Raw genomic sequence first — 23,911 nt, forward strand, 5'->3', positions numbered from 1 at the left:
CTTCCCGGGGGCCTGCCCCACGCGTGCGCACTGCGGTTCTGCGCTTGTCATCATGGCGACGCGGGGCCATGTGCAGGACCCTAACGACAGGCGCCTCCGGCCCATTTACGGTGAGTGCCTGGGGCCAGCCCGGTAGTTGGCCGGACGTATCGAGGGCTGTTGAGGCCGGGGCAAAGGTCCAGGAGGGGCGCGGAGGGGGCGGGCGCGGAGCTGTAGGGCGCTGGGGACGGACCGCGCGGGCCTCTAGGCCGCAGCCACGGGCCTCGCGTAGGCGCCGGCCGGGCCTTCCTAAGCCGTACGGTGGCAGCGGCGTGGTCCAGACGGCGGCAGGTCAGCGGAGATGGCCCGGCATGCAGGCTCTGTGAGGGACTTACTCTCACAGAGAGCTGCGCTGCCCGTAGGCTGCGTTGTGCCAAGGAAGACCCAAGATCTCAGGTGGATCCCGAGCCAGGTGGAAGCTGGCTCCGGCGTGAGGGTGCGACGTTCTGCTTGAGGGAAAATTCCTCACTAAAGACTTTTTACTTACGGGAAGCGGGCTTAGGGGGTTGTGACTAGCGGCGCTCGATGCACATGGAGAAACAGGTCCAACGAGGGGAAGGGGCTGACGCAAGGTCACCCCGATCGAGTCTGGAGCAGGCCCGGCTTCGAGGCTCCCTATCCAGAGCTCTTTGGTGGAGAAACAGCTGCTCTGGGCGCACGTGGGAGGCAGCGGCGGGGCTTAGGGAGGGGTCTTGGGCCCAAAATAACGGTGAGAAGACTGTGATAACTCATGTCAGAGGGGCATGCAGGGCTGCTGCAGGGCTTTTCCTTTCTGCAGCTTCTCTGGTTTTCTCTGCAGCTTGCCTTCTGCTTGCTAAGTGGATCCCCCTCCGTAACGCTTACCTCAGCCCCGCAGGCTTGCAGACCTTGAAGTCATTCTGATACCCCGGTTGGGAAAAATCGACAGATTTGAGTCAGGGGAAATGCCTTTTCAATAACCGAGTTCTGTAATTGGGCAGGGGCCCTTTTTGCAGCTCTTATAGATGGCTGGTCTCAGTTAATGGTGAGGAAGGCTTCAAGGTCAGTGGTATTGCCAAACTAGACCTCGCGTCTATAGTGTAGGTGTTAACTGAATGGAGGTTTCTCCCCTTGGCTGAGATCATTCAAGGTTTTTCGGGGAGGGGGGCAGCTTTATTTCTGGCACAGTTGGTCCTGCTTTTATAATTTGTATGCTGCTTTACTCTCACATCTGATTTGATTCTAGCAGCAATCCTGTGAGATGGGAAATAATAGCTGATGTGTATAGACGGTTAATTATGTCATTCTCTGACATCGGCCCTTCATATGGGTTATCTCATTTAATTTGTACGCATTCTTATGAGGTGGGTAGTTTTTTCCAGTCCCACAATGCCCCTCCCCCCTTTTCCCCTACAGATGAGGAAGATGGGGCATTGTTGATGTGTCATTATTTGCCTAAGGTTATTCAGGTCACATTTGATGGAGCTAGGATCTGAACTGCTGTGGGCTGTCCTAGGCTCACTCTCTTAACCACTGCTAGAAGGTACCTCACTTTGAGCTGAAGACACTGACCTGCCAAAAGTCACACAGGTGGCGAGTGGCAGGGGTAGGACTCTGTTTGCAACAGTTTCCCGTTGGTGCATGTTATCATACCCTCCGGTATATGTATATTCACTCAGAGGGCAGGGTTGAAATGAGGTGATTGAAGATAGGAACTGAGTCCAGGCAGGGCTCACAATTTCTGGCTTATTAAAACTCTATGCAGCAGCAGCTGCCTGTGGACTTTTTTTTTTTTTTTTTTTTAAGTTTATTTATTTATTTTTGAGAGAGGAGAGGGAGAATCCCAAGCAGGCTCTGGACCGTTAGCACAGAGCCCGAAACGTAGGGCTCAGACTCAAATCATGAGATCATGACCTGAGCCGAAGTCAAGAGTTGGATGCTCAACCTGACTGAGCCACCCGGGCGCCCCAGACTTTTTTTTTTTTTTAAAGTTTTATTTATTTATTTAAGTAATCTCTACATCCATCATGGGGCTCAAACTCACAACCCCAAGATCAAGAATCACATGCTCTTCCTACTTAACAGTCAGCACCCTCCCCCACCCCCACCTCCCACCTTTAAACTAAAAAAGATTCAGTACTTTTAAAAATAATTGGATTTCAAAAATTGTTGTTGAGGCCCAAAGAAAATGCTTTTGGTGTCCCATAAGTTATTTAGAAATAACACTGTTTTGAACTACCCAGTAAGATACACCATGTCCATTTTGCGTTGGTAACCATTAGGATATGTTAACCAGAAGTGACAGGTCATATTTTCCAAACTGAAGCTGGAATTATGTAGCTTTTGTTATAGTTACATGGGAGAGGATTAGAAGAAGCTTTCTTTAAGAATTCCAGAGCAATTGGGGCGCCTGCGTGGCTCAATCGGTTGAGCGTCTGACTTCGGCTCAGGTCATGATCTCACTGTTTGTGAGTTCGAGCCCCGCCATCGGGCTCTTTGCTGACAGCTCAGCCTGGAACCTGATTCTGTGTCTTCCCCTTCCTCTGCCCTTCCCCTGCTCGCATGCTCTCTCTCTCTCAAAAATAAACATTAAAAAAAATTAAAAAAAAAAAAAGAATTCCAAAGCAATTAATATAAACTGGCAGGAATAGGAAAAGAGAGGTTACCAACTGTCCCTTGTCTTCAGCACTTTTGACTTTTGACTTCCAGATGTTGGACAGCCCCTGCTTTTGTGTTTAAATATATTAGTCCCTAACCACTCTTGTTCCTTGAATTCAGAGGTTTATTAGCTGGTAAATGAAAAGCTTACGCTTGATAGGTAGTGCTTGTCCATCAGTCAGAAGTTCAACAACTGTCAGGATTAATTGAGTGCTTATTTGTATGCTAACTGTCCTATTAGGTAGTAAGATTATTGTAATTATAGTGGTAAACTAAAGGTCAGAGATTAACTTGCTCAGAGTCGCAGTTATTAAGTTGCAGATCTGGGATTTGAACATAGGCATTGTCACTGAGAGCCCAGTTCTTCACTGAGTTCAGAATTAGCAGCATCACTATCTTTGTATAGCACTATTTATACTGCCAACGTTTTAGCATTTTACAACTGTTGGAAACTTGCCTGTGACCTCAGCTCTTGCTGAATACTGTTTAGGGTAAAAGTGGACAGGGCTGTATGGGTGATTAACTGTGAAATTGTGGTCAGTTGAGATGTGGGTTAAAATTATATTTTCAGTGTCTAGGTTTGGAATGAGTTTTCAGAAATTTCATTAGTTGAAACATCTTCAGAGTGCATCTCATTACTCATAAATTGGTAAGTTTAGGTATTGTATTTTTGGTGTTTGAAAACCACCCCTGACCTTACTAGAGCACCTATTTTATTCGTTTTTCTTTTGCTAAAATTTCTCTCTTGTGCTGTGTGGTTTTTCACAGATTTTGTATTCTCATGTGACTTGGTGAGCCCCAGTGCTTTCTTGTACCATTATTATTACTTTTAAACTGTTTTTAGTGGTTAGGGGAACAAGTGGGGTGGAAGTGATGGTCATGTATGGCACGTCATAAATTTGTGTAGAAATCAGGAATTACTAGGTCAGCAATTGCAAAATAGGGAAGTTTCAAAGAAAAAAAATTTCCCATATCCTTTGAATGCACATACACATTTATATTTACTTTCTGGGTGCAATATCTTTTGTTCTAATCTGTCCTACTGGCTTCCAGTCTTGCTGTAGTCTGGATCAGGTATAATATACTTCCTAGCTGTGTTTCCTGAATGATAATCACTTCTTTGGTGAGTTACCACGTTTCCCTTTGGTGCCTGGCCAACTCCAGGTAATTATTCTGCTGTAGTTCATTAGTAAATGCTCCTGAGTCCTCAGTCGAATGTGGTATTTATTCTGAATCTTCTGTTGGGCATTGTTAGCTCGCGAGTTGTGTCCTGTTTTCCCCCAGGAATGGCAGGGCATCTTGGGGACTGAAGACCATCTTGCCTTTTTGTGGAAGAGTCACTTGGCACAACCTCTTTTCTTCTGTTTGGAAATTATTATGACCATTTAAAAAGCTCTGACTTAGATCTCTACATTCTAAAAGGATTTAATTTCATTTAATTTAATTAATTCATGGGGCGCCTGGGTGGCTCAGTCGGTTGGACGTCAGATTTCGGCTCAGGTCATGATCTTGCGGTGTGTGAGTTCAAGCCCTGCGTAGGGCTCTGTGCTGACAGGTCAGAGCCTGGAGCCTGCTTCGGATTCTGTCTCTCCCATTCTCTCTGCCCCTCCCCCACTCATGCTCTGTCTCTCTCTCTCAGAAATGAATAAATGTTTAAAAAATTAAATATTAGGGGCGCCTGGGTGGCTCAGTTGGCTAAGAGTCCGACTTAGGCTCAGGTCATGATCTCCCAGTTCGTGAGTTCGAGCCCCGTGTCCGGCTCTGGGATGATGGCTTGGAGCCTGGAGCCTGCTTCAAATTCTATGTCTCCCTCTCTCTCTGCTCCTCCCCTGCTCACACTCGGTCTCTCTCTCCTTCAAAAATAAATAAAAATATTTAAAAAAATAAAAAATAAAAAAATAAAAAATTAAATATTAAAAAAATTTTAATTAATTCATTTTCTTAAATATTTATTTTTGAGAGAGAAAGAGAGAGAGAGTGAGAGTATGCGTGCAGGCAAGTGGGGGAGGGGCAGAGAGACGGGGGAACAGAGGATCTGAAGTGGGCTCTGTGCTGACACGGGGCTCCAACTTGGGAATCTCGAGATTATGACCTGAGCTGAAGTCAGATGCTCAACTGACTGAGCCAGCCAGATGCCCCTCTAAAAGCATTTTAGACTTAAAGATTTTAATGCACAGGGGCTCTCAGGTGGCTCAGTTGGTTAAACAACTGACTCTTGATTTCAGCTATCAGCACAGAGCCTACTTGGGATTCTCTCTGCACCCCTCTCCTTTTCATGTGCTCTCTCTCAAAATAAACAAACAAACATGAAAAAATTTTAATGCACAGAAAATTCTTTTTTTTTTTTAACATTTATGTATTTTTGAGAAGAGGTGGGAGAGGGGCAGAGAGAGAGACAGAGAGACACAGAATTGGAAGCAGGCTTCAGGCTCTGAGCTGTCAGCACAGAGCCTGACATGGGGGCTCGAACCTGCAAACCATGAGATCATGACCTGAGCTGAAGTCAGACACTTAACTGATGAGCCACCCAGGCTCCCCTGCACAGAAAATTCTTAAAAGAATACATAGAATAAAGCATAAAGCATAGGGCAAGATTTATAGACTAATGCTTTTCATGTTATGCTCTTATGAACTATTTGGATTTTTTTTTTTTTTTTTTAACCATCACTTGCACAATTTTTGTTATTTAAAAAATTAGTTGAGGGGTGCCTGGGTGACTCAGTCGGTTAAGCATCTGACTCTGGATTTTGGTTCAGGTCTCATGGTTCATAGGTTTGAACGCCACATCAGGCTCCATGCTAGTGGTGTGCAGCAAGATTTTGCAAAAACTTTTAATAGAATGAAGCCATCGCTAATACTTGGTTCTTTGAACTTCCTGTTGTGGTCACTTTGCATGCATATATCTCTCATTTCCCTGATACATTACCTCAATTTCTAGAAGATTCTTTTTCTTTGCCCCCCGCCGCCCCGCCCCATGCAGTTTGTTAATTTATGTATTCCTTTCTTCATTCAGCTTATTTATTGAGAGCCCAATATGTGCTAGGCACAATGTAGATTCGGGGAGTGAGTGAGTACCGAATAGCACAGCATAGACATGGTTTCAGCTTTCAAGAAGCTTGTGGTTTCAACAGTTTTGTTTTTTTCAATAGAGTTTTAAAAGATAATGTTACACATAATCAATACATTTGTGTTAAGGGCTTTGAAGGAACAATATAGGTTCCCATGAGTGCATACAAATGTGCATCTCAGCCATTGGGGACAAGACAAGAACAGGTTCTCTGTGGAAGTGACATTTTAAGAAGAGTAGAGGTTAGTCAGGCAGTGAGTGTAGCAGTGTAGAGATTGGTGAGATGAGGCTACATGGGTAGACAAACTCAGCATTGTAAGCTATTTTAAGAATTTTGAAGTTTGTGGTTCTCCTGGGTGGCTCAGTCGGTTAAGCATCCGACTTCAGTTCAGGTCGTGATCTTGCGGTTTGGGAGTTTGAGCCCTGTGTTGGGCTCTGTGCTGACAGCTTGGAGCCTGAAGTCTGCTTCGGAATCTATGACTTCCCCTCTCTCTGCCCCTCTCCTGCTCATGCTCTGTCTCTCTGTCTCTCAAAAAATAAGTGTTAAAAAATTTAAAAAAAGAATTTTGAAATTTGTTTTAAAGACAGTGAGAAGCACCAAAGAGATTAACCAGGAGAGTGGGGTGATCAGGCTTGCATTTTAAAAGGATAGTCCCCCCACCTTTTTTTAATTAGGTAGGGTCCACACCCAGCATGAGACTTGAACTCATGACCCTGGGATCAAGAATCACATGCTCTACCAACTGAGCCAGGCAGATGCCCCTAAAAAGATTGGGAGAAATAGGCTAAAAGGGGGGGGGGGGGGGCAAATGTAGACTGTGAGGTAATCAGGAGCTATTATTCATTTTTATTTATTTTTTAAAATTTAAGTTTATTTTGAGAGAGAAAGCATGAGTCAGGGAGGGGCAGAGAGAGAGGGAGAGAGAATCCCAAGCAGGCCCCATGTTGTTAGTGCAGAGCCCGATGTGGGGCTCTAACTTCTGAACTGTGAGCTCATGACCTGAGCTGAAGTCAGACGCTTAACTGACTGAGCCACCCAGGCACCCGCATCGTTCATTTTTAAATTTAACCTTTCCTGCAGTCTTGCACTTAGTACATATTTAACAAAAGTTTGTTGACTGAAGGAATGTTTCACCTACAATTTGTACTCTTGGTAAAAGCAAGTCTTCTATCCTAAAACATTCAGGATTTTAAGCAAAGGACATTGGAATTAATTAATTATTTTATTAATGTTTATTTCTGAGAGAGAGAGAGAGAGAGAGAGAGACAGAGACAGAGCATGAGTGGGGGAGGGGCAGAGAGAGAGGGAGAGAATCTGAAGCAGGCTCCAGGCTCTGAGCCGTCAGCACAGAGCCCGATGCGGGGCTCAGACCCATGGACTGCGAGATCATGATCTGAGCTGAAGTTAGGCGCTTAACCAACTGAGCCACCCAGGTGCCCCCAAGGACATTGTAATTTAAAGGTGGGGCTATGTTTAGGTGCCTTGAGTGACTCAGTTGGTTATCTGACTCTTGGTTCTGGTTCAGGTCATGATCTCCTGGTTCATGGGATCGAGGCCCACACTGGGCTCATGCTGACAGTGCGGAGCTTACTTGGGATTCTGTCTTACCTCTCTTACCTCTCCCCACTCGTGCTTGCACTTTCTCTCTCAAAATAAATAAACTGAAGAAAAAACGATGGAGTTATGTTGTATTCAGTCTTTTTTTCTAAATTGGAGCAATATCTTTGATAGTCTTTTTGATAGTCTCTTGCCAATGATTTGACTCCTTGTTTCCCAAATTTGTTTCATTTTTCTACCCCATTTGATGATTCCAGCTCTATTATAGTATTATCTATACTATTACGTATTTAATAGTTTTTTCTAAGTTGATTTTTAACTTAAAGTTATTAAAATTTTTTTAACATTTATTTATTTTTTAAAAAAAAATTTTTTTTTTCAACGTTTTTTATTTATTTTTGGGACAGAGAGAGACAGAGCATGAACGGGGGAGGGGCAGAGAGAGAGGGAGACACAGAATCGGAAACAGGCTCCAGGCTCCGAGCCATCAGCCCAGAGCCTGACGCGGGGCTCGAACTCACGGACCGCGAGATCGTGACCTGGCTGAAGTCGGACGCTTAACCGACTGCGCCACCCAGGCGCCCCAACATTTATTTATTTTTGAGAGACAGAGCAAGACAGAGCACAAGCAGGAGAAGGACAGAGAGAGAGGGAGACAGAATGTGAAGCAGGCTCCAGGCTCTGAGCTGTCAGCACAGAGCCCGAGGCGGAGCTCAAACGCACAGACATCTATCTAGATCATGACCTGAGCTGAAGTCAGAGGCTTAACTCACTGAGCCACCCAGGCGCCCCTAACTTAAAGTTATTTAAAAATAATGTATATCATTATCCTTAATGGAGGACCTGTCGCTTGTGCTGAGAAAAAAAAGCCACAAAATAAGTAAGATGAAAACAATACAATGGTGTTGGAGTCTTTACTAGATTCTGATACTTTTGTGAAACTGTGAGTTTGAGGTCTTTCCTTCGTCATTAAAAAACATTAGAAAGTATTAAAGAAGTGGGGTTCTTGGAGGCCTCAGTTGGTGGAGACGTGACTCTTGATCTTAGGGTTGTGAGTTCAAGCCCCATATTAGGTGTAGAGATTACTTGAAAATCTTAAAAAAAAAATACTAAAGAAGTGACGGGCTAACACTGAACTGAGACGGTCTCCTTAAAATAAGGGAAACATTGGAACAGGTCTGGTTTCTCACTGCGTCATCTAGTGCTGACTGCAAGGGCAGCTTAAAAAACGTGTCACTGAGGATGGCACCCATTCTTTGAAAACTTTGCTTTCACTTATGCATCATTATCTTATTGTTTCCTAGGCCTGATTTGTAAATGGCTGATTTTGGCTTAACTCTTATTATTTTTTAAAATTTTTATTATTTTTTAATGCTTATTTACTTTTGAGAGAGACAAAGACAGAGAATGCGAGTGAGTTAGGGGCAGAGAGAGAGGGAGATACAGATCTGAAGCAGGATCCAGGCTCCGAGCTGTCAGCACAGAGCCCGATGTGGGGCTCAAACTCATGAAATGTGAGATAACCTGAGCTGAAGTCGGCTGCTCAACCAACTGAGCCGCCCAGGTGCCCCGGCTTAACTCCTATTATTATGGGAACAACACCAGTCCTCAGGGTCAAAAACCACAGTTACCCTTGAGTAAATTTTAAAACAACTTACTAAAAAGACAGACTTAGGATATCATATTTATTGGCCTGTTAGCTCCAAGGGCTAAATAATTTATATTCCAGAGTTAGTAATGTAGAATGAAAATAGACTTTTCCCACCTCACCATCCAGGAAGGGGGAGTCTGACAGCAGACTGGCTGAATGTAGAGGAGTGTCTTAGTTAAAACTGTTTTGGGTGCAAGGAGCAGAAGAAACTCATTGACACAAGCTCAAGGAAGAGGTTGCTATAAGTCCCGGTGGGATCTTAGAGTAGGAATGTAGTGTTCAGGGGCTGATGGAAACTGGAGAGCTGTCAGGATCTAAGGCTTTTTTTCCAGATTTTCATCTTTGTTTTTATCTGTGTGTGTTTATTTTCAGCTTGGTTCTTCAGACTAGTTTTTTCCTCCTTACTCATCAGTTTACCCAGGGCCCAACATGTTGGCTTGGCCCACACCAAGATGTGACCTCTCCCCACAAGCTTAAGTTAATCAGCACTGCCCTGCTCCCAATCTTTTGATAAAGTGACATTTTAAATTCTTTTATAAAAGTTATGTAAATGAAGAGGCAAGAGATAACTCCTTTTCTTCACTCTCCATCAACCACTTTGCATCCCCTAAGGCTCCTTCAAAATGGAAATTGTGACTGGTAATGTCAGAATATTTATTGCCTTCCAAATGAGATTTCTCTATAGCTTTCTGACTCTGGCTTTGTGACTCAGTGGTGCAGTTATAGATTACCAGGGAGAAACCTGATTTACCCTTTGGTTAAATATCCACCTCATTTGGTGTAGTTATGAGCTCTAGATATGGTCATCTAATCATCCCCCTGCAGCAGAGGTAGTGGAAATCATTTCCAGAGAAGCGGGCATGGGCAGGTAGGGACTGAGGGAAAAGTTGAAGACCCTTCTAGTCCCGACTTCTGGTCTCATCCATTTATGGGCCGATCCTCAGACCTGGGGTCTCATCAAGGATTTTTTATTTTTTAATATTTATTTATTTTTTGGAGAGTGCAAGCAGGGGAGGGGCAGAGAGAGGGGGACAGAAGATCCGAAGTGGGCTCTGCCCTGACAGGCTGACAGCAGCGAGCCTGATACTGGGCTCGAAAACCTCTAGATCCTGACCTGAGCTGAAGTTGGATGCTCAACCTACTGAGCACCCAGGTGCCCCTCATCAAGGGCATTTAATTACTGTTGGAGAAGGCTTCAGAGTATGCCCTATGAACCTAGAGTCTTGCAGGAATGAGTCAGAACTGTGATTTGGAACTGACTCAGAAAGAGATCAGCATCAAGTTTTTAGGAAGAGAAAGTGTCCTTTATTGAGCTGAAATGTCTCTTGTCAGGTATTCTCTGAGGACAAATGGTGGCATATTGGCTGAGCTATTTAAGAAAACTGGTGTTAGATATTTGGGTATTCAGGCCAAGATTGTATGCATTTATTTATTTAGTTAGTTAGTTCTTTAGTCTGTCCACCTGAGTGTTTGATCAGAGGCCTGAAAGTTTTTGATCTTCCTTTCTAGCTTCCCTGCAGAGTAAAGCTGCTTCTTCTTTTTTTAAGTGTATTTATTTATTTTGAAAGGGAGAGAGCACACGATCAGGGGAGGGGCAGAGAGGAGGAGAGAGAGAATCCCAAGCAGCTATCAGCGTGGAGCCCACTGTGGGGTTCGAACTCACGAACTGTGAGATCATGACCTGAGCCGAAACCAAGAGTTGGACGCCCAACCAACTGAGCCACCCATGTGCCCCCAGAATATAAAGCTTCTTAATTTTTTCACCTAAGCATTCTTGGTGCTCATCAGTGTTACATGGATTGAAGAAGGTCTGAAGAGAGGAAACTCGTGTTCATGTGATTGTTTTCAGTTTTAGTAAAGTATTCATTGGAGAAAAATTGAATTTATTAGGTAAAATGATAGTCTATTTCTGTTATTTGGGAAACTCTGGGCCACCAGGGCCATAGATTATTTTGAGTTGTTTATGCTTTCTTTGTCCCTATGCTGATTTGGGACCTTGATGGACAGAGAGGTACTATTAGAGGTAGTAGATTGCGAACTGGCCTGTGTTCAGTCATCTTTCTATATTTAGAATTGACAGCTACCACCCTGTTTCCCACTTGTAACACTTCTCACTTTCCTTTTATATACATATACACACACACACGAACACATTTTATTAATATGCTATATTTGTTAGAGCAGTTTTTGGGTTATAGAAAAATGAGTGAAAAAGTATAGTGCCTGTATATTCCTACACTCCCACCTCTACCCCCAGTTTCCCCTGTTGTTAATATCTTGATTCAGTGTGGTACTTTGTTTCAGTTGCTGAGCCAATATGATAGTTTATTATTCTTTTTTAAAGTTTATTTATTCTGAGAGAGAAACAGTGCAAGCAGGGAGGAGCAGAGAGACGGAGAGACAGAATTGCAAGCAGGCTCTGCCCTGTCAGTGCAGAGCCCAATGCAGGGCTCAAACTTAGGAACTGTGAGATCATGACCTGAGCTGAGATGAAGTGTCAGACGCTTAACTGACTGAACTATCCAGGTGCCCCAATATATTGGATAGTTTATTTTTAACTAATGTTTATGGTTTTCTAATTTACATTAGGGTTCATTCTTTGTGTCATACCTTCTGTGGGTTTTGACAAAAGTATGATGACCTATATCCATCATTACGGTATCATATAGAATGGTTTCCCTGCCTTAAAAATCCCCTGTGCTCCACCCATTCATCTCTCCCCCAGCCTCTGGCAACCATTGATTGTTTCACTGTCTCTATAATTTTTGCCTTCTTTAGAATGCCTTATAGTTGGAATCATATAGTATGTAGCTTTGTCAGATTGGCTTTTTTTTTTTTTCTTCTTCAAGTTTTATTTATTTTTGAGAGAGAGGGAGACACAGAATCTGAAGCAGGCTCCAGGCTGTGAGCTGTCAGCACAGAGCCCGATGCGGGGCTCGAACTCACAGACTGTGAGACCATGACCTGAGCTGAAGTCAGACGCTTAACTGACGAGGCCACCCAGGCGCCCCTCAGATTGGCTTCTTTCACTTAGCAATATGCATTTTGAAGATCCTTCTTGTTTTTTTGTGCCTTGATAGCTCATTTCTTTGTATTGCTGGATAATATTCCATTGTATGGATGTACCACATTTTGATCATCCATTGGCCCATTGAAGGACATCTTGGCTGCTTCCAAGGCTTGGTAGTTATGAATAAAGGTGCCATAAACATTTGTGTGCAGGCTTTTGTGTGGAGGTAAGTTTTCAGCTTACTTGGGTAGAGATCAAGGAGCACGATTGCTGGATCTCAAGGCAGAGTAGTATGTTTAGTGTGTGAAGAACCTGGCAAACTGTTTTCAAGGTGTGTGTACCGTTTACATTCCCAGTAGTACTGGGTGAGAGGCACTGATGCTCCATGTACTCACCAGCATTTGATCCATAACTTATTTTGAGTTATCTGTGCCTCATCTGCTCCTACCCTGATTTGGGACCTTGATGAGCAAAGAGGGACTTGGTGTAGTAGTAGTAGTAGGTTGTGAACTGGCTTGTGTTTAAGTCATCTTTCTGTATTTAGAATTGACAGCTACCTCCATTTCCCATTTATGACACTTCTTTTCTTTTCATTTTGTTTTATTTTTTATATGTTTTTAAATGTTTATTTATTTTTGAGAGAGAGACAGACAGACACACACACACACACACACACACACACAGATCTGAAGCAGGCTCCAGGCTCTGAGCTGTCAGCACAGAGCCAGACATGGGGCTTGAACTCCTGAGACGTGAGATAATGACCTGAGGCGAAGTCACATGCTAAACCAATTGAGCCACTCAGGCACCTCTCATTTTCTTTTAGATCTTAGTCTTGAAATTAATCTTTGCTTTTGTTAGACTTTTGGATAATAATTGATTCCTATTTTTACTTAACTCAATTTTTATAACAGGTCTGAGAGATGACTATAGGAATATACGATTGTATTCTGGATCATCCTAACCATTTAGAGTTAAAATTAACACCATGATGTTTTTGATACTGAATTAAGATACTTTATGAAACATCTGATGACAGCCTATGCATTTTTCCTATCTTTTGAAGGAATATAATGACTATCGTAATTTGTTTTCATAGATTATCTTGATAATGGTAATAATAAAATGGCAATTCAGCAAGCAGATAAATTGTTGAAGAAACATAAGGATCTTCATTGTGCTAAGGTAAATTCATTTGCCCTTGACTTACATATTTGGTGGATTATATATTGTAACCTTAAAAAGAAAAAGATGTTTAATCCCTTTAGTGACTCTGTTCAGGGTTTGTCCCCACCCCCCAGGGTATTTTTTTTTTTTTTAAAGATTTTATTTTATTATTATTTTTTGTTTGTTTTTGAGAGGCCGTGAGCAGGGGAGGGGCAGAGAGAGAGGGAGACAGAATCTAAAGCAGGCTCTGTGCTGTCAGTGTAAAGCCCGATGTGGGGCTTGACCCCATGAATGGTGAGATCGTGACCTGAGCTGATGTTAATTAATTAATTTTTTAAAAAATGTTTCCTCAGTTTTGAGGGAGACAGAGGGAGGGAGGGAGGATGAATGGGGGAAGGGCAGAGAGAAAGGGGGACAGAGGATCAGAAGCAAGCCAGCAAGTAGGCTCTGAGCTGACAGCAGTGAACCTGACGTGGGACTTGAACTCATGAACTGTGAGATCATGACCTGAGTGGAAGTTGGATGCTCAGCTGACTAAGCCACCCGCCGCCCCTAAAGATTTAATTTTTTTTTTTTAACATTTTTATTTATTTTTGAGACAGAGAGAGACAGAGCATGAATGGGGGAGGGGCAGAGAGAGAGGGAGACACAGAATCAGAAGCAGGCTCCAGGCTCTGAGCCGTCAGCACAGAGCCCGACGCGGGGCTCGAACTCACAGACTGTGAGATCGTGACCTGAGCCGAAGTCGGACGCTTAACCGACTGAGCCATCCAGGCGCCCCAAGATTTAATTTTTAAGTAATGTCTATACCTAACATGGGGCTTGAACTCACAGCCCTGAAGTCAAGAGTCATATGCTCTACTGACTAAGCCAGCTGGGCTCCCCTTGAAGACATTTGTTTTTCTGATTACTTAAATGCCATAAATAGTATTTAATTACAAGCTAGCTGTTTATTTCTTTGGATATAGCTAACTTAATTATATTATTTTGACAGACTTTTTTTTAAACAGTGTCATTACATCTTAATATGAAACTAGGAAAGAATCTTGATTTGTTGATATTTTTGGTAAAATATGGTTTACTTGATTAGACCTAGGCATGCCTTACAACTTAGGTTGTGTTTTTGAATTCACCTTGTTTTGTTCATATTTTCTTTTCTGTCCTTTTAAAATGAATTTGTCTTTCTTTTGTATCAGGTTTTAAAGGCAATTGGTTTACAGAGAACTGGAAAGCAAGAGGAAGCCTTCACCCTGGCACAGGAGGTGGCGGCCCTTGAACCCACAGATGACAACTCGCTGCAGGCACTGACTATTCTCTACCGGGAGATGCATCGACGTATGTTTCTCGTTTTCATTGTTTTATTACTTTCATTATTTTTTTAATGTCTTATTTATTTTGAGAGAGAGAGCAAGCTGGGGAGGGGCAGAGAAAGAAGGGGACAGAGGATCCAAAGTAGGCTCTGTGTTGACAGCAGCGAGCCCAATGTGGGGCTTAAACTCACGAACTGTGAGATCACAACCTGAGCCGAAGTTGGATGCTCAGCTGACTGAGCCACCCGAGTGCCCCTTCTTTTTCATTGTTTTTAAACCTGAGCTTAAGGTTTTGGTTACTTCTTAAATTTTTTTTAATGTTTATTTATTTTTGAGACCGAGAGAGAGAGAGAGAGAGAGAGAGAGAGAGAGAAAATGCACATGCGAGAGCTGGGGAGAGGCAGAGGGAGGGAGACACAGAATCTAAAGCAGTCTCTAGGCTCTGAGCTGTCAGCACAGATCCTGACTCGGGGTTCAAATCCAAGAGCTGTGAGATCATGACTTGAGCTGAAGTTAGATGGTTAACCGACTGAGCCATGAGGCACCCTGAGTTTTTGGTTATTTCTGATTGAGTTCTTTATTTTTCTGTTTTACTGATCACTCATGAGTTGAGTGGATGGCAATAGGTAAAATAATGCATTAACCATGATTTACAAAGACTGTAGGCAAAAAGGATATTTAATTTTATTTTTTTAAACATTTATTTATTTTTGAGAGAGAGCAAGGGGGGAGTGGGGCAGAGGATCCAAAGTGGGCTCCAAGCTGACAGCAGCAAGCCTGATGTGGGCTTGAACTCCTGAACCGTGAGATCATGACCTGAGCTGAAGTCTGATGCTCAACCAACTGGCCCACCCAGATGCCCTGGCAGAAAGGATATTTTGCATGTATTAGGATCCTTGAATTGGAATGAGGACTTGAGGTCAGTTTGTGGCATTTTGACTTATTAAATGGAAGAGTTACCCTTTTTTACTATTTGATATGGAAAATTTCAAACATAAATAAAACCAGAATAGCATAATAAGTCCCATTGTACTCCTTACCCACATTTAGCAGTCATTGTCACATGGCCAATTTTATCTATATCCCATCCCCCTCCCAGATTATTTGTAAGCCTATTGTAGATAGTCCACCATTTCACCTGTAAAGTTTCTCATTGTTGATTTCTCAAATCTTTTACTATGTAATAATACATATCTTCCATAATACATATTATAGAAGTACGTATTTTTGAAGTGGAATAATGAACATTCATGGACCTACCAACCAACTTAATACTAAGATGCTTCCTGTGTGTTCTTCATCAGTCTTACTTCTTTTTTACCTTCCAAGATGTATTGGCTTTCCTGAATATATTTTATTGTCTTGCTTTTAAAAACATCTTTATCACATTTGTCTAAGTAATACTTTGTCAATTTCTTACTTTATTATTATTTATTATAACTTAGTTAATAAGTTATTTATTTATTTATTTATTTATTTATTTTATTATTATTTTTTTTCCAACGTTTTTTATTTATTTTTGGGACAGAGAGAGACAGAGCATGAACGGGGGAGGGGCAGAGAGAGAGGGAGACACAGAATCGGAAACAGGCTCCAGGCTCCAAGCCATCAGCCCAGAGCCTGACGCGGGGCTCGAACTCACGGACCGCGAGATCGTGACCTGGCTGAAGTCGGACGCTTAACCGGCTGCGCCACCCAGGCGCCCCAATAAGTTATTTATTAATAGAAGTTATTATATTGATATAATTGTTAATGTAGTAATACCATATTAATTAGAACTTAATATAAATGTATTCATACTGTATATGTTCCGTGAATTGCATGTTTCATCTAATATATACATACTTTTAGTTCATTCATTTTTACTATCACAAAACATTTTTCTCGGGGACTGCAGTCTAGAAGTAGAGATACGAAGTCCTAGGGTGTGTGTATGTTCAGCTTAAAGGTGAAGAAAAATAACGTCACCTTGTTTTCCAAATTTACTCTCCTAATACCGGTGTATAAGAGTTCCAAGTTGTTTCACATCCTTGTTAACACTTGCTATTCTTAGACTTTAAAAGTTTTGCCATCAGGGGCACCTGGGCGGCTCAGTTGGTTGACCGTCCGACTTTGGCTCAGATCATGATCTCAAAGTTCACGAATTCAAGCCCCGCATCTCACTGCGTGCTGACAGCTTAGAGCCTGGAGTCTGCTTTGGATTCTGTGTCTGCTTTCTCCCTCTCTGCCCCCATTGCCTTGTTAATGCTGTCTCTGTCTCTCTCTCTCTCTCTCTCAAAAGTAAACGTTAAAAAAAAAATTAAAAGTTTTGCCATCAAATCATCATGTTGTAGACCTTAAAATATAGTTTTTATTCATCGGTTATTCCTCAGTAAAGCTGGAAAAAATAAAATTTTTGCCAACCTAGTGGGCAGAAAATGTTACGTTTTAGTTTTGTTTTTCATTTTTATAAAAGATAAAACTTAAGAGTTGAGGTATTGTATTTGATTATAGGGATTATGTTAATTTAGAGATATGGATTCTCTCCCAGTGTTTTTTAAAAAATCATTTATCTCACAAATATGGTTGAATTTTTTTTAATGTTTATTTGAGAGAGAGAGAGAGAGAGAGAGAGAGAGAATGAGCGGGGGAGGGGCAGAGAGAGAGGGAGACACAAAATCTGAAGTAGGCTCCAGGCTCTGAGCTGTTAGCACAGAGCCTGACGCAGGGCTTGAACTCACAGACTGCGAGATCATGACCTGAGCTGAAGTCGGACGCTCAACCGACTGAGCCACCCAGGCGTCCCTGGTTGAATGTTCTTCTATGAGAAGTATTATATCAGAAGCAAAGATTAAAGATGCTCTCTCTGCCCTTGTGTTACTCACAGTCTATAAGGGGAAATTCATGGGTGCCTGGCTGGCTCAGTTGGTACAGCATATGGCTCTTGATCTCAGGGTCATGAGTTCAAGCCCCATGTTGGGCATAGAGCTCAGTTAAAATAAAGGGAAATTGGTCAATAAACTGTATACTACATTATATGTTAATAAATGTTATAAGAGACTTACTACAAAGATTTAAAGATGGCAGAGGGGAGCAGTAATCAAACTGAGTAGAGGAGCACAGATGGTGCTCAGGGAAGGATTACATTTGAACTTGCACAATTCCTTGTAGAGAGGATTACATTTGAGTTGGGTTTTGGATGATGTTCATTGAGTAGAAAAGAAAGGAAAGGTGAATCCAGGCACAGGGAGCAGAGTAAAGGCATGGAGGTATGATATAGCACAGGGAGTCTAGTGGAACTACAAATAGTTTGGTGTGGCTAGAACATAAAGTGCTGGGGGAAAGAATTAGGAAGGAGAGAGAGAGGCTAGATTGTGGAGGGTCTTGTATATTGTAAGTGTGTTAGGGGAGGCCTGAGCTATTCCGTGCTTCATTGAATAATGCCTAACCAAGAGTAATGATCTGATGAGGCAAAACAAGTACTTTCTTCTTCCTTAATGGTAGGAGACATCGTATCCTCCAAAGGGGGGAGAAATTAAATGCTGTTAAGATTTAAGATATACTTCAATAATTAAAGACTATCTTATTTCTCTTTATTCTAGCGGAGTTAGTTACAAAACTTTATGAGGCAGCTGTGAAGAAAGTTCCCAATAGTGAGGAGTATCACTCTCACCTCTTCATGGCTTATGCCAGAGTGGGCGAATACAAGAAAATGCAACAGGTAACTTTATCCTGGGTTGTGGGATTTGCTATTAGAGACTAAAATTTCTTTAAATGTGATTTAGTTGTAGGAGTGTGTGGGTGCATGTGTGTGTTTGCATATGTGTGTAATACTGAATCTATGTATTTGTGTGTGGAGATCAGGCATGTGTTTCCTTTGTATGTTTTAAGGATGAACTGTTATTCAAGTTCTTTAAGCATTTTCTTAGGGGAAATCTGATTGTTCTTTTGTGGCCTGATAGCATTTTTTATTCTGGTACGTTGGCTTCACATTGTCCCACTGCATGAAATTGCTGTTATATTTTTAGAAAATTGGCAGAAATCCCGGAATAAAAAATGAACAGACTATAGAAAGGCAAACTTTAAAGTTTACATTTAGGGGCATCTGGCTGGCTCAGTCGGTAGATCTTTGGGTTGTGATCTTTGGGTTGTGATTTTGAGCCCCATGTTCCTTATAGAGATTACTTAAAAATAAAATCTTAAAGAAAAAGAAAGTTTACATCTAATTTATAAATTTAATTTTCTTTGTAGCCTGCTGAAATTTTTTAAATTCACCTGGGAAAAATCCCCACTGTTTGGAATACTTGTCTTTTTTGCAAAAGGCAGCTTATTTGCCATTTGGTACATTTTAAATGTTCCTTGTAGACATATGAAGAAGCCTCATGTGGACACATTTGGACTAGTGGGGGGGGAAAGTCAGCATCCCAGAGGAATGAAACTGTTAAGCCCGTAGACGGTTATGATGTCAAGCTAGTATTTTAGAAATGTTTTGTTTGTGGGTACAATTTCTTCTGAAAACAAAGCCTTCTTACCTGGGTCTTTGTCTTACTCTTTACTTGAAGTATCAGACTATAACAATGGATGAGTTAGGGAGGGTGGAAGATCCTATATTAAAATAAATCCTTTCTCCATAAAATTAATCTTCGTATTTGCTTATATGCAAGTTTTTAAATTGGAAAAATTTTATTCCCCAGATACAATTCTTTGAAGAAGTTTTATTTACTGATGGAGTTTATTCTCAGGAAAAATATTCAGAGATTGTAATTTTTCTTTTAATGTAAAGTGGGCATATATTTTAAAATTGGCAACTGACATACATATATATATATATATACACACATGTACACATATATATATATACACATATATGTGTATATATGTATGTGTACATAATATATATGTCTTTAATATTTTTATTTCTAGGATTATGTTTAAAGTATATTAAATATTAATGGTAAAATGCAACATCCCACTCCTCTCAAATAGTATTGTATGTCTTTATTTGTTGACATAGAAAGATGTTCCTAATATATGTTAACGGGTAAAAAGTTGTAAAATGGCCTTCCCCTCTACTCCCTTCACATTTATGGTTCCTTAAAGGCTATATCTGTAAGGTTATGTAACCAAAATGTTACCAGGCAGGATACAGGCCTATGGATACTTTTCTTTCTGTTAATTTCTTTCTTTTTTTTTTTTTTTAAAGTTTTTATTCTGAGAGAGAGTGTGAGCAGGGGAGGGGCAGAGAGAGGGAGAGAGGGACTCCCAAGCAGGCTCTGCACCATCCACACAGAGCCTGATGTGGGGCTCGAACTCAAGAACCGTGGGATCATGGCTTGAGCTGAAACCAAGAGCCAGACTCTCAACTGACTGAGCCACTCAGGCGCACCACCCCCCCCCCCCCCCTTTAAAGTACATGTTAATTTTATGATACCACAATATGTTTTTGAAATACATATACACATACAAAAAAATAACAAAATGATAAGTTCATGCAACAACAATATTAAGGTAAATAATCTGCCACTTGAATGGATTTTGTTTTTTATAGTTTGACTTTACATGTGGCCAAAGATAGACATACTTCTGCATCTTGCTCTTTGGAGCCACTGCTTTGATGTGGCTTAACAGTTTTGGATCTTTAATATATTGTAGCTATAGCTTGTTTTTACATTATTCTAATATATTGGAAGAATGGAGCATTCTAGTGTTAAATGTTTTAGAATGAAATGTCTAATTTTACCTTTTTTGCTGCTTAAGGTAGTTATAATTTCTTAGTATACATGTAGGATTATATTGAAAATGGTATGTCAGTCTGGGATAATAAGTAGTTTACAAATTAAATGTCAAGTTTCATGAGGGTGAGAGTTTTTATTTTGTTCACTGCTGAATCCTCAGTGCCTAGAATAGCATCTGCACAATAAATTTTTGTTAAAAAAACCAAATGATTAACCTGGTGGAGGTAGAAGGGAGGGAAGGGAAGGAATCAGAAAACTTAAGGACTTTTACTGACCCAAATGACATCCCTGGCAAGCAATATTTAAAATCATCTTGGGGGAGCCTGGGTGGTTCAGTTGATTAAGCATCTGACTCTGGATTTCAGCTCAGGTCACAATCTCTTGGTTCGTGAGTTCGAGCCCCATATCGGGCTCTGTGCTGGCAGTATGGAGCCTTCTTGGGATTCTCTCTGCCCTACTCTTGCTCACTCTCTCAAAATAAATAAACTTAAAAAAAAAATCATCTTGAATGAAGAGTTGCTAGATGTTAATATGGTGATTGGACTTTCTTTTTCTGTAAATGACATTCCTATTCTTTTGTCTTTACTCTTTTTCCTCTTTTCTTTCACATTTCCATATTCTGAGTCACCAATTCATAGCCATGTTTTTTAAACTTGTCTATCATCAAAAGTTTCCTGTATCAGCAGAATATAAGTGTTGGCAAGATAGTAGGTTATGGGCATGAAATTTTTTTCTTATGTTTTGTGTTAAAAATTCATATTTTATATTCTACTTTTTATTTCTGCATGTCATTATAAAAATGTTTTCCTTCCCCAAATGATCAGGTAAAATAGATTTTCTAGCACTTTTCATTCAATTCCTCCAGAGTTTGGTGTTAGAAGCTGAAACCTTAAGCTATCTTAGATTCTTCTAAACCTGCATGTCATATTGTTTCTACATCATCTTGACTCTTCCTCCACAGTGTCTTCGAGGTCTCTTTTCTATTTGATATACCTCATCCTGGTGTAGTTCCTCGTTACCTCATCTCTTTCTATTTTCTTTCTTCATGGTCCAGTTAAAATATGTTCTTAGAAGAGTGTAGATGTGGGGCGCCTGGGTGGCGCAGTCGGTTAAGCGTCTGACTTCAGCCAGGTCACGATCTCGCGGTCCGTGAATTCGAGCCCCACGTCGGGCTCTGGGCTGACGGCTCGGAGCCTGGAGCCTGTTTCCGATTCTGTGTCTCCCTCTCTCTCTGCCCCTCCCCCGTTCATGCTCTGTCTCTCTCTGTCCCAAAAATAAATTAAAAAAAAAAAAAAGAGTGTAGATGTGTACCTATTACTCTTTTACTCTGTAACAGCCTGATTTTTGAGTGCTTCACAATAAGGGTATCTCAGTTACTTTTCAGCCCCATTTCCCTACTAGTCCTCTTAATCCTTATTTTTAGCCAAATGTCCTATTTCTTCTTGTCAATATGTCTTTTTTTCTTTAATATTTTTGTTCAGATTCATTTTACTCCTACTTAGAATTGATTCACTTACTTACCCACTCACCCTAAATGTTTGTATTTGTATATTTGTATCCTTACCTCCATCTTTGCCTGTAGACATACTGTTTGTCCTTCAAGGTTCATTTGGAAGACTGCTACTTTGAAGAAGGCTTTATCGATAAAGTTCCCTTCCCTACTTTCCCTTAAAGAAAGGAATAAACAACTTGCCTTTTTTTTTTTTTTTTTGGAAATAAAAGATATGATGTTTTTGTTGTATAGGACATTTTTTTTTGCCAAGTGTATATTTTAGTCATTTAAATATTTGTCTTATCTCTGTCTCTAGCTTCTAAATGGATTTGGGACCAAGTCTCAATCTTTCTATCATTGGCAGGAATAGACATTTCCTTCCACTTAATAGAGTCTCCGTGTACTTTTTCAAGTGGGTTGAAGATAGGCAAAACATTAAAAAAACATAAAATAGTAACTGTAATAACTAGCTGACTGATTTCTTGGCATTGATTACTAATTGGCTAATTATGGGAGGATTCTCAGTTATGCATGAATAGATCTATTTTATTCCTTCTTGCCATGTCCCTGCTTTAAGTATTTCGTATTATACATTTCACAATGAAAGAGTTCAGTTCTAGTTAATGGTATCTTGGGTAAGAGTTCTAGTTAATGGTATCTTGGGAGAACCTGATTACTTTCCTAACCTAAGAATTACTGTTTTTTGAATAATGTCAGAGAATTGAATTTTAATTTTAAAATTGAAATATACTGTCTGGATTTTTAAATTTGTTTTACTATAACTGGTTAGTGCAGTGCCTTTAGTAAAGTTTATTGGTGTACATTCATAAGCCAAATTTTGTGTTTGTCAGTAGTCTACCGGAACCATATTGGATTGCTAATATTTTCCAAAAATACTGGGCTTTAATTTGAAGAAATCTGGTTCAAAAGGTGAAATATTTCTGATGTTGGAAAATTTCACCTTTGTGATTACTTACATTGCTATCTACTAGAGAATATTCATCAAGTCACTAGGCATTTATAGTAACTGGGATATGTAGATGTGTTGCTATTCTCCTAGGAACTTCTTGCCACATATCTAGATCATTAATTGCCCTCTGTGTGACGTTTTCTAAATTAAGTATTTATGGCTCTCTGTCTTTCAGGCTGGCATGGCTCTATATAAGATTGTCCCCAAAAACCCTTACTACTTTTGGTCTGTGATGAGCTTAATTATGCAAGTGAGTATGGTATTCAGAATGGAATTGAGATTTGTTTTTATTTTTGTATATAGTTGTCCTAATTTGTCTTCTGAACATCTTGGGTAATGTGTTATAGCATGTGTCAAATAGGGACTTTCCATATTGTCAGTTGACTTTTTGAGTTGGGGAGTTTTGGCATTTATTCCTTATGAGTTGGTATATTGGTTTATTTGTGTGGAGCACAGACTGTATTTCCCCTGAATCTTAGATCTATTACTGGGTTATTTGATCAAATATGAGACTCGAAATGTTTGATATTTTGACTTGAGGTTTGTCTTTAAAACAGTATTGTTTGTTAGTGTACAAGTCATTGAACTGGATGGCCTTGTTCTATCAATTCTGGTTTTTGAGCCTCAGTTTCCTCTTTTGCAGAAGGGAGATGCTCATCTCCCAGAGCTACTGTAAGGACTAAAAGGAGATAGGGTATAAGAGAAGATGGGGAGGAAGGAGTTAAAATGTAGCAGTTCAGAACAGAAAGGCTCTGGGTTCAGACAGGTCTGCATTCATATACTGGCTTCAGCATATGTCTTAGAGAGCCGTTGGGGAATCTCTTAGTTTATCTGTGAGATAAGCATAATAGTTACTTTGAGTACTGAGGTTTGAGCAGAATCTCAGGCAATGTTAAAATTGTTAATATGTATTGATTTTAATTGTCAATCTAAGATCATCTTAATTATCCAAGCTACTAAGCTGTGTAAAATAGAAGGAATTGGAGTTTTCCCTTTAATATGTGAACATTTCAAAAAGACATCTGATAGGGGCACCTGGCCGGCTCAGTTGGTAGAGCATGCAATTCTTGTTGGGTGTAGAGATTACATAAATAAAATCTTAAAAAAAAAAAGACACTTGAAAGGCTTTTCTCTTCAAACAACTGATGATACCCCTTACATGTAATAAACAGTGTAGGCATACCTCCTGCTTCTTAATATAGTTCTAGAAAAATGTATGAATAACCTATTTAAAAGTTAGGCCATATTGTGGAAACTCAGTATGTCAAAAATATATAGGATAATAAATCTTTATTAAAAGAAATCTCTTCTAAGGCA

General features: G+C 40.6%; 1 protein-coding gene across 2 annotated transcripts in view; it reads left to right on the forward strand.

Annotated features, from left to right (window-relative positions):
* Positions 1–2: 2 nt before the first annotated feature.
* The window catches only part of NAA25 (N-alpha-acetyltransferase 25, NatB auxiliary subunit), an 81,548-nt gene continuing 57,639 nt past the window's right edge, over positions 3–23,911 (forward strand). For both annotated transcript variants that reach the window (XM_058691675.1, XM_058691676.1), the window contains exons 1-5: positions 3–110; positions 13,041–13,126; positions 14,305–14,443; positions 18,000–18,118; positions 22,770–22,844. In XM_058691675.1, coding sequence (XP_058547658.1) covers positions 53–110; positions 13,041–13,126; positions 14,305–14,443; positions 18,000–18,118; positions 22,770–22,844 — 477 coding nt within the window. In that variant the 5' untranslated portion in view covers positions 3–52. The remainder of the gene's footprint in view (positions 111–13,040; positions 13,127–14,304; positions 14,444–17,999; positions 18,119–22,769; positions 22,845–23,911) is intronic.

Source organism: Neofelis nebulosa, chromosome 11 (genome assembly GCF_028018385.1).
Source record: "Neofelis nebulosa isolate mNeoNeb1 chromosome 11, mNeoNeb1.pri, whole genome shotgun sequence".
In the NCBI taxonomy this organism is placed as follows: domain Eukaryota; kingdom Metazoa; phylum Chordata; class Mammalia; order Carnivora; family Felidae; genus Neofelis; species Neofelis nebulosa.